We start from the raw sequence: 10841 nt of genomic DNA, 5'->3' as shown, positions 1-10841 counted from the left end.
AAGCCCAAAGTGCAACTTTAGATTTTGAAAACAATAAATTGGCTTTGAGCAGATTTGGCACTCCCCCACGCAACCGCATTCGGTTTGAATCGAAGAAAGCTTTTGATGTTTCCGTTAAATTGGCAGGTTTGCTGGTACATACTGTTGAACTTGAATATGTGGCTTCTAAACGAATTGTTGTGAAACCAAGATCACATTTGTGCATCCCTTTAAAATTAGTCAATACAGCAAATCAAAATTTAACTTTACTTGAGCCGGATGCAAATTTTCAGGCTAAATCTGGCATAATGGTACCAAGGTCGATACTCAACCCTGCTACACAACTTGTTTGGGTATCCAACCCTTTGAATTATAGAATTGTAATTCGCAAAGGTACTCGGATCGGTGGCGCAGAATCTTGTGAGTTGGCAACGGTGGATCAGGAAAATAGTTTTGTAACAGTTAATTTAACAAAGGAAGAATCAGAAAACGACGATATCCCACAAGTGGATATATCCAAATTTGACATTAATCCTCAATTGGAGGAACATGAGAAAAATCAACTTTTAGAGCTTTTGTTAAAATACAAAAATGTTTTCAGTTGGTCCGAGAATGACATGGGCCTTGCCACCAATTACAAACATAGGATAAAGCTTTCTGATCCTACGCCGTTCCATAAGCAGCAATATTCGATCCCGGTACATTTGCGAACAGAGATAAAGAAACAAATTGAGAATTTGAAAAAACAGGGAATAATCCGGGATAGTACAAGTCCTTATAACTCACCAGTTATTCTTGTGAAAAAGCGTGACGGAAGTTACCGTTTTATTCAAGACGGTCGCTTTTTGAATAAACGCTCTGTGTTCGATGCGATGGCCATGCCTTCCATTCAGTCTATCTTGCACGATATGGGGGGAAAGCAGTACTATTCTAGTTGCGATTTACGTTCAGGATTTTTTCAAATACCACTCACAGAAGACAGTAAACAGTACACAGCCTTCTCTATTCCCAACCTAGGTCATTTTGAATTTAATGTTTTAAGTCAAGGTCATATTACCTCGCCAGCAGCGATGAATCGAACACTTCAATTGGCTTGTAGCGGAATGCAAAGTGATAACTTCGCCTTCTATATGGATGATCTATTTACCTGGGGCCATACCTTTAATGAAATGTTGACAACACTGGAAAAATTGTTTCAGTGTCTACAAAACGCTGGCTTGAAAATTTCTCCACACAAATGTAAATTTGGTTATTTTGAGATACTCGCCCTTGGACATTTGGTGGGTCGTTATGGCCTACGCTTGAGTGACCGTATTATTTCTTCCATTAAGACTTACCGCACCCCCTCCACCACAAAACAAGTTAAACGATTTTTAGGTTTATGTTCATATGTCCGTAGATACGTCCCATCCTTTTCAGAGAAGGCCCAACCTCTCCAGTCCCTTTTGGGCAAAGGCAAAAACTTTGTATGGGGGGAGGACCAAGAAACAGCTTTTACAAACTTAAAACACGCTTTAATAACTGCACCAGTTTTGCTACCCTATGACCCTTCTAAAGAAACATAAAGAAACAATAAAATATTTTTATTGGTGCACACATCTAGTCTTAAAACAGTTATTGCACTATTTTTGAAGAATATCATAAAAATATAGTTAAAATAAACTATGTAATACTGTTTCTCCTATTCTAGAGTCCTGTGTATTTAGTTACACAACTATCGAGAAAGTATTTACTAAATCAATGACACGGGTTTTGTAAACATGCTATTAAATACAACCGTGTTTTTTCACCGAAACAACATAAGGCACTAGTTGTTGTTATGGTACAGTTGGTCATAGTACAAGTCCCTAAATTCTTTAACCCTGGCTGCAGTGTGGCCAGGAGATCTATGGTTCATTCGTCGCTTTCCAGGAGAACGAGAGAACTTAAGTAGGGATTGCCAACACTGCAATCTTCCTTTGTATTTTTTCAACCTGTAAAAAAATGAACCCGAATTAACACAAAACAATGAATATTCTGGAAAACAAATAATATCTACATATTTACAGATTCTAGCAAGAAGTTTGGATACATTAGCTATTGTCCATTCTCGTACAGGGTGACCCAAATAAAAGTATACCCAACCCGAATGTATGCCTTCGATCTGGGTATACTTTCGACACCCTGTATAATTTATTCAGTTGCTTCGCGTGGCCATTATTTATGTTTTAGATGCCTCACAAATATACATGGTGTTAATCCTTGTGGATGTGGAAGGCAATGCTCCATTTCTCCTCCCCCTCACACTTTTTGGAACAGGTGACGATCCATCACATCTACAGCGATAGGGTTGCGAGTTTCCATGTGATTATCGAGTAGTCTAGAAAGTATCGGTCACAAATACCCAAAGTAAAATTTTTGGGGGTTAAATCTGGTAACCGGAGTGGCCACGGCATGATCTCTTCTATCGCAACTTGCGATTCGAAATATCGTGGCAAGTTTACGTTGAAGTGCCGGTAAACTATATCAACCGTCGATCGATTGTCATTTTTCGTTTTAAGAATATACGTTGTGTGGGCTTTGTGAACTTGCACAATATGAACCCTGCTAGATCGCTAAAAGAAATCAAGTACAGATAATAATATACTGGTAAAACCAAGACAGCAGCTTGTAGCTGTTATTAGGGAGAACATCATCTAGACTTTCAAAGCACTCAAGGAGATTTCAGAAATGTTTGAAATACTGCCACGAATTCTCCAGAATTTTAACTTTATTCGAAATTGATTGATTTATTAAAAACAAAATTGTGGGTGTGTCAGCACTTTGGCTATTTTTACCCGTCACATTATAAGGCGTCCAGCCATGGTCGTATATATAGTTTACGTAAGGGGGGGGTCAACTTTTGGTATGATTAGGGTTGCTTTATTTCATAAGCGAAAATCCAGGGCAGTGCTGACAGGAAGCTTGTTGGAAAGCAAAGGGGGGGGGGGGTGCTGGACCCAACAAAGTTGTGTGTATGTAGTCACGAAGTCATGCTACTTAGTATTGATACTTTTCTGTTAATCTTGTGTCAAACAACTTGAGAATGCTACGATGTTTACCTGGTTTTCTTGCACTGAGTTTTTAAAAACCAAATTCCTTTAAGAAGACTCGAGGGGAAACAAGTGATTACTGATTTGACAGTCCCAATGTAGTTTCTTATCGCAGAAATTCCGAAACTTTCAGGAAATTGCAGACATTTGGTCTGCAGTCCCATCTGATGTGTGGAATTACGTAATTTCCTGCCCATCCATATCTCGTCCATATATGTCTCGAATTTAGGAAAATAAAATAAGTAGGAAGAATTTTTTATGAACAAGTGGATAGAACAGGTAATTTAGTAATTCTACTGAACCAAAATGGGGGGGGGGGGGGTTTGGACCTGTTGAAATCCCCTTAAATACGCCCATGAACTACATACAGCCCTACAGAGGATTATACTGGTCGTAGGTCCAGGCGCCAGATCCTCGTTGACCTGCAAGACTGCAGTTTTCCGGGGTGTACTACGTGGAAATCAGGTTGACGTTTTGGTGCCTTCTAAAAAGATCACCCCTCACACCCCACTTTATTAGAAATGATTAAGAAACGTATTTCAAGCATATCTATTCACATATAATACAGAGTGTCCGAAAAGTCACGCAACCCGGTGTTTACGACCGTATAACGGAATAGCGAAACGGAATGAGAAGAAACGCTTTCTGCCAAGAGAATGCCCTGTATATTGGGAAAATTTAGAGAGACAAACATATGTAAGAACATGCATGTTTTAATAACAAATAAGCAAAGTGTTGCCAAAGGCGGAAAAAAAATATTTACAAATCGTGTATATTGATGCACAGAACTCACTGAGGTAAATTATTGCAACATTTCACAATACCAACGAACAATTTGGATGGCCATCTAATGAATTTGACAGAAAAAGAACTTTGACGAAGTTTCAAAAACATTGCAGAAGGGAATAAATGGGCTGTTCCAAAAATCGATATTTTCACAATATAACGAGGGATACTGGCAACACTGTTGGTGTCACGTGTCACTAACAGACGTGTTTGACCTCAGGCTATCACACTAAGGCACTTTTAACGACAAAGGAGAAAGTTGGTTATTCTCGAACATATGCAATAAAATACATACACCTTGCAACCCTGAAATGTGGGTATCACTACAAATTAAAGCAAATGTTTGAAGTGTCCACCATTTTCTTGGATACATAAGTTGGTTCGCTTGATCATGTTCTCAGATACCTTCCTGAGGGTTGCAGCACCGATATTATTAATTTCCTGTGTAATGTTTCGTTTCAGCTCCTCCAATGTTCTGGGTCCCGTTTGGTATACTTTCCCCTTTAAGTAACCCCACAGAAAAAAATCTCCAGATGTTAAATCGGGCGAGCTACTGGGCCATAAATCCTTGGATATTAGACGATCACCAAAAAATTCTCTCAGCATACGAAGAGATTCATTAGATGTATGGCAAGTTGCTCCATCTTGTTGTAGCCAAACATCACGTTCGTCTTCTTCCAGGAGAGCAACGAATTGCATTATGAGATCCCCGTACACAGCAGAATCCACTGTTGTCTCAAAGAATAACGGCCCCACAATACGACGTCGCGATATTCCACACCATACACCGATTTTCGGAGAGTGCAAGGGTAGTTCATGCAACTGATGTGGGTTTTCTGTCGACCAATGCCTGGAATTTTGACTGTTGACATACCTATCCAATTGAAACCACATTTCAGGGTTGCAAGGTGTATGTAATTTATTGCATATGTTCGAGAATAACCAACTTTCTCCTTTGTCGTTAAAAGTGCCTTAGTGTGATAGCCTGAGGTCAAACACGTCTGTTAGTGACACGTGACACCAACAGTGTTGCCAGTATCCCTCGTTATATTGTGAAAATATCGATTTTTGGAACAGCCCATTTATTCCCTTCTGCAATGTTTTTGAAACTTCGTCAAAGTTCTTTTTTCTGTCAAATTCATTAGATGGCCATCCAAATTGTTCGTTGGTATTGTGAAATGTTGCAATAATTTACCTCAGTGAGTTCTGTGCATCAATATACACGATTTGTAAATTTTTTTTTTCCGCCTTTGGCAACACTTTGCTTATTTGTTATTAAAACATGCATGTTCTTACATATGTTTGTCTCTCTAAATTTTCCCAATATACAGGGCATTCTCTTGGCAGAAAGCGTTTCTTCACATTCCGTTTCGCTATTCCGTTATACGGTCGTAAACACCGGGTTGCGTGACTTTTCGGACACTCTGTATTACGTTAATGTATGAAGAGTCTAGTGGAAAACTTGTTAAGTCACATTTTCCTGTTTCTACAAGAGATCGAATTCAAACTTTAAACTTTCACATTCCTCAGGACTTACAGAATGTTTCGTCTGTACAGTTATAGCATACAAAACTACACTGACGGATCTATTTAATGCCATCGGCAACAGCAAATCGATAACATTGGACATATCAGGTTTTTCCACTGTACTCCTCACATGTACGAGGGCTATTTTTTTTTGTCAATCTCCGATGACGCCACCAGGTGCCCCGTGAACCGCTAGGAAGCGGGGTGTCACGCAGCGTGATTGGCATCTCCCCTGCCACTACCACCACCACTGCCAAGGCCAACTCTTCAGTTGAAACTGAACGACGGGCGCGTAGAGATGTCTGCTACAATCGACTCTCCCGCCAAGTGGGGTTGACTTGGGGTTGGGGTTGACTTTATGAAGCCCGGGACCACAATCAGTGCGGCTCCATACTGTGAGACATTGCGCAGACTAACTACGCAGAGCCATCCAGAACAAACGGAGAGGCATGCTGTCTTCGGGCATTGTCTTGCTTGATGACAATGCCTGACTGCATGTTGCTGGGTCAACCCAAGACCTGCTTCAATGATTCCACTGGGAAGTGTTTGATCACTACAACCCAGTCCTGGCGCTGAGTGACTTCCGCCATTTTTCCTGGCGATGAAGAAGTGGTTGGGAGGACAGTGCTTCCACACCAATGAGCAGGAGCATCAGGACACCGCGCAGACTTGTCTCAACAGACAGCCGGCACTCTTCTTTTTTTTTTTAAATTTTTTTTTTTTGAAAGCTGGTGCATCGATACGATAAATGTCTGAATCTTCTTCGTGATTACGTTGAAAAGTAGATTATACGTGTAAGTAACTTTTGCCAATAAAACCATTTTGCTATGCACTGTGGTTTTGATTTTATGCCCTATCGGAGGTTGAAACAAAATAGCCCTCGTATGTGTGTTTATTAATTCAGCAGTTCAAACTAGACGGTACGCGTAAGGAAAATTTCCAGTAGCTCCTAGAGATCAAACTATGACCATCCAAAAAGTAGCCAGCTGAGCCAACACACTACTTACATATCTCCTCGCATCGTGACATCTACAGGGTGTGTGATAAGTCAATGCCTATTTTTAAGTTGGTAATACATAACGTAGAAACCATTGTATAATAAGTAACTATCACAGGGAATGATAACTAATTCTGTACCATTTATGTTACAGGTGACTGAACATGCCAACCACGCTAGCACAGAAGAGCGAGCAAGAATTGCTGCAACGTACAGTGGAATCCATAAGTATTGCTCAGCAAATTGTCCATGACTATTCCCGTTGGTTTTTCTCTTCATCCTACGTATTATGAAGGACTGTATTTTTACGTATACTGGTTCAGAGGTTTACAACCTGAACAACAGATTGTTTGGTGTTTTGTGTCAGTTCTTGAAGCTCTCATTGCATAAAACAAAGGGAGTAAACGTGGTGATTGACAATTTGCTTGGTAATACTTATGGATCCCACTGCACGAGGTATGGAAATCGGTAAAGGATTATCTTCTTTCCATTCGACCACGATTTCTGCAAATTCCATGCGGTGTGGTGACAGTCCTCGGGAAAGATTTGCTGGACGTAATGAGGCTTCCAGGAACGGAGATTTAATTCTTTTTTCAAAACAGTCTCAATGGTATAGCGTGTTAGCCAGCTCTCTCTGGCGGATGAACTTATTAGAACTTCTTTCAAACATTTCCCACACGTGTCGACCAGTACATCCAACACAGAACCTGTTCTATTCAATTTACTGTGACATTTTTTGATGATTTTTGGATTCAGCGTTGCATTTCGACCATTCTCAGCTCTCTACCAACGCTGGACTTGAACTACCAATTTCCATACCTCATACTTTGCAGCAATTCTTGCTCGCTCTTCTGCGCTAGCGTTGGTGGAATGTTCAGTTACCTGCAACATATATGGTACAGAATTCGTTTTCATTCCCTGTGATAGTATTATAAACTTAAAAATAGGTATTGACTTATTAGACACCCTGTAGATTTACCGTACACGAACCAGCAAAAAAACGTTCACTCAGTCACACGTACTTTTTCCAGTAGAAGTTCTCCATTCCCAGGAACAGCAGCGAGAGCCCAAGCCCAATGGCCCACAGTTCCAGAAGGGTGCGAACCTCCCTTATGCCAACCCTGGTGAACCGTTCCTCCTGGTAGGTGCAGTCGGGCTTTTTAGAAATCCATCGATTCAGTTCCCTGGACAACAGCCCGGTTTCTCTGAAATGGCGCAGCCTGCAATGGAAACGCAATAAATCCTTAATTTCTGACAGTCTGAGAAACAATTTATTATCAGACAAACGCAGATGACGTAGGCAAGCGTCCATTGCGATCGATATATTGTTATTTTTTGTTGCTGCAAATTCTACAAGTTGTGAGGTACAGTGGGATACATAAATATTGGTCAGCAAATTGTCCATGACTATTTCCATTAATTTTTCTCTTGCATCCTACAAGTTTTTAAGGAATGTATTTCTATGTATACTACTGCAAAGATTGTTAGCTGCTAGTTTGGTCTTTTGCTCCAAGTCTTGAAGTTCTCTTTGGTTTGATTGATTGAACGATTTGCTTTATTTTACTTCGCTTTTTGTGCCACTTTTGGCTAATTTGCGAAGATGTGGATGAGTGATGATGTGATGAAATTGATGAATGGACACTCACTAACATTCATGCCCAGGCCAGGATTCGAACCCGGTACCCCTGGCGTCGTGCGCGATGTGCTAACCACTCCGCCACGGGGGCCAGCGAAGTTCTCTTTGGGTAAAATAAAGAAAATAAACATAGTAATGGACAATTTGGTCCGTTATACTTATGCATCCCTTAAAAAGCCACTGCAGTTATGACAAAGATCATATATCTTCTCTTTTAATAAATCCATTTCTTATTTCTATCAATTAACTTTTCAAGAAATTCATAAAACTAAGTAGTTTAATCTACATATTCGTCACTTAATTATATTTAAAAGAAAATATAATTCAGTAAAAATAAACATGATTACATAATTATCTCACCAAAATACGAAATTATGGACTTCACAGTTAAAAAACTAAACAACTATTGTGAACTAGAAGAGCAGAAAATACAGTTTCAAAATGTCACTCTGTGCTATTTCTAAGCAAGATGTTGAATGTGTAGTGTGAAATCCATTATATATGACACAATTGAAGTTATAAGGATTATAGGGTAACTTCGGTGAATAACGCCACCAATTGGTCATTTTGTTCTATAACTCATACATTTTTATTGTTAGGAACATGAAACTTACATGTTTAGGAGAATGAACTTTCCTCTATTGTGTAATAATAAAATATTGATTGCACTGTTATAATGAAAGCAATAAAATACGAAATTCTCTGTTAATGCAAAATGGCGTTATTTCCAGACCTGTCGGGTAATAACGCCATGTTCTTCATTACAAGTAAAACATTCACATTATCTTAATTACAAATAAAACAAACACATTTTCTTTACTAAACTGTACTAGAAAAAATAATTACTGTAGTAAGTTATTAGAAAAAGCATGTCTTTTTTGACTTTTCGCGATACCCAGTCCCTCAAAGTTCTGCGAGGAATTTGGAACAAACGTGCAGCAAATGCTATCTTCATTCCTTGTTTGACGGCTGCCATAGCTTGCCTAAAGTCATCTACTGACCATTTGGCCTGTATATTTCTACATTTTCTCGCCATCTGAGAGAGGAAATTAACCGAGAATAAATATATGTACGCCTCGAAAGTAACTAAGCAAGGATAAACCTATTTTCGAAATCAACATTTCCTAAAATTTGAGTTTAAATTGAGTGGCGTTATTCCCCGACACGATGATGGCGTTATTTCCCGAAACAACAGATTGCACTTTAACCAACTGTTCTAAACTTACGACACCGACCATGAAAACCGTACATACATCATTCACTTACATAATAAACGTATTGTGTATACGTACAACATTGTTAACATTTAAAATGTAATCCTACAATAGAAAAACACTCATCTTTGTCGGCGCGATGAAAATGTGGACCCTTTTTCCTCGAAACGCAACTCAAACGTCTACACTGTTCAAAGTGTTTCTCTTAAACGAAGGCTCGACAATGGCAACCGTTCTTATCAGCAATGCTACTAGGCACCATTGTTTATCGCACAAGGGTGAGTCACCCCTTAACTTTACATGCGTCCATGCTTTCAGAGTTGAAACTTTGAAATGGTGTTGTTTCCCGCCTGGCGTTATTCACCGAAGTTACCCTATAGGTATACCTGCCGCAAAATTTGTTTGGTATTGACGCTTGAGAAGCACGTGGAAAAATCGGATCTTCGTCACGGCGGGAGGGTGGGTTGCTGGCATGCGAGCCAATCAAAATCTTCCAAGTGCTTCACCCAGGCCCTGGTTACCTAGCAACAGTAAACGTTTATCTCGGTGTTGCCGCTTATCGGCGATTCTTCCTGCGATCAGTTTTCATGTTGTTGGGAGAGGACGTGTTGTTTGTTTATTGCTTTGAGTTGCTGTGATATTTTAACCGGTCCGTTTGTTTAGTGTTTATTGAATTTAGAGTATTCTTTGTTGTATATAGCGTGTTGTTTTAGTGTGTTATTTTTTGTACCTAATTTTCTGTGTTCTGCTTGAGTGTGTCGTGTGCTTGTGTGAAGAATGTCAAGCACAGGAGGCAATACTCGAGATGACAATGTACCAAAGAGGCCATGCCATGCACTAAAAGAAAAAGGAATTCCTCTCAAAGGCCAAACGCGGGAGATGGTTTGTTCTGAGCGCAAATAATTTGAGCAAGAGAAAAACAATGGGGGTCCAATCATTTCTGTAAATAAAGTTCTGGACAGGACTGCTGCTGCTGTCGGCGTGTCTAAGAACAATCATAGGGAAATAAAAATATAATGTGGTAGAAATAAATATATAAATAAATCAATGCGAGGCTAATAAATGCAAACCCCAGGAAAGAAGAGGAATATCAGTAAACGCGTGACAAATTTAGATACCTTTCAGCAAGACGCTATTCGTTGCCATATTTACTCATATATTGGGAAACTGCACGTTTCGTTGAAAGATTCGGGACTTTTTCAAGGTGGGGAAACATCTTTAAGGACAGTCATAAAATCTCTGGGATTCTCATACAAAAAAATTAATGGACGCAAAATAAAGTAAAGTATGGAGGCATATGGGGATGTGGAGGTAGGGCTCAACACATTCTCGACCTCGGCCATATTATGGAGGTGATGCGGTGATGTGGTTCACTAACCGCCTTTACCCCAGGTACTCACTTGGGTTGAGTCGACCCCGGAGCCGCTCGGGATATTTGAAAAAGTTCCACAAACTGCCGCGGGTCCCCGCGGGAAAGTCAGACGCCTCACCAACTGGACTTTGTGCAATTCAGTTGCGGTATAATTGAAAGATTGGCAGACTTTAACGGCGAGTTCGGAAGGAAATGATTATTGAAAGTGTATATATTCAATATTTTCAGAATGGATTGAAAAGGTAACCTGTAAACAATG

General features: G+C 39.8%; 1 protein-coding gene across 1 annotated transcript in view; it reads right to left on the bottom strand.

Moving 5' to 3' along the window:
* Positions 1-1561: 1561 nt before the first annotated feature.
* LOC145996116 (ionotropic receptor 84a-like) overlaps positions 1562-10841 on the bottom strand; it is a 53932-nt gene continuing 44652 nt past the window's right edge. The window contains exons 9-10 of the mRNA XM_083132392.1: positions 7383-7580; positions 1562-1952 (exon numbers count right to left, since the gene is read on the bottom strand). Of these exons, the coding sequence (XP_082988518.1) occupies positions 1787-1952; positions 7383-7580 (364 nt within the window). The 3' untranslated portion in view covers positions 1562-1786. The remainder of the gene's footprint in view (positions 1953-7382; positions 7581-10841) is intronic.

Source organism: Lepisma saccharinum, chromosome 12, assembly GCF_977018435.1.
Source record: "Lepisma saccharinum chromosome 12, izLepSacc3.1, whole genome shotgun sequence".
Classification (NCBI taxonomy): domain Eukaryota; kingdom Metazoa; phylum Arthropoda; class Insecta; order Zygentoma; family Lepismatidae; genus Lepisma; species Lepisma saccharinum.
The sequence above is the reverse complement of the archived record's forward strand: the minus strand, read 5'-3'. Positions and strand labels throughout refer to the sequence as shown.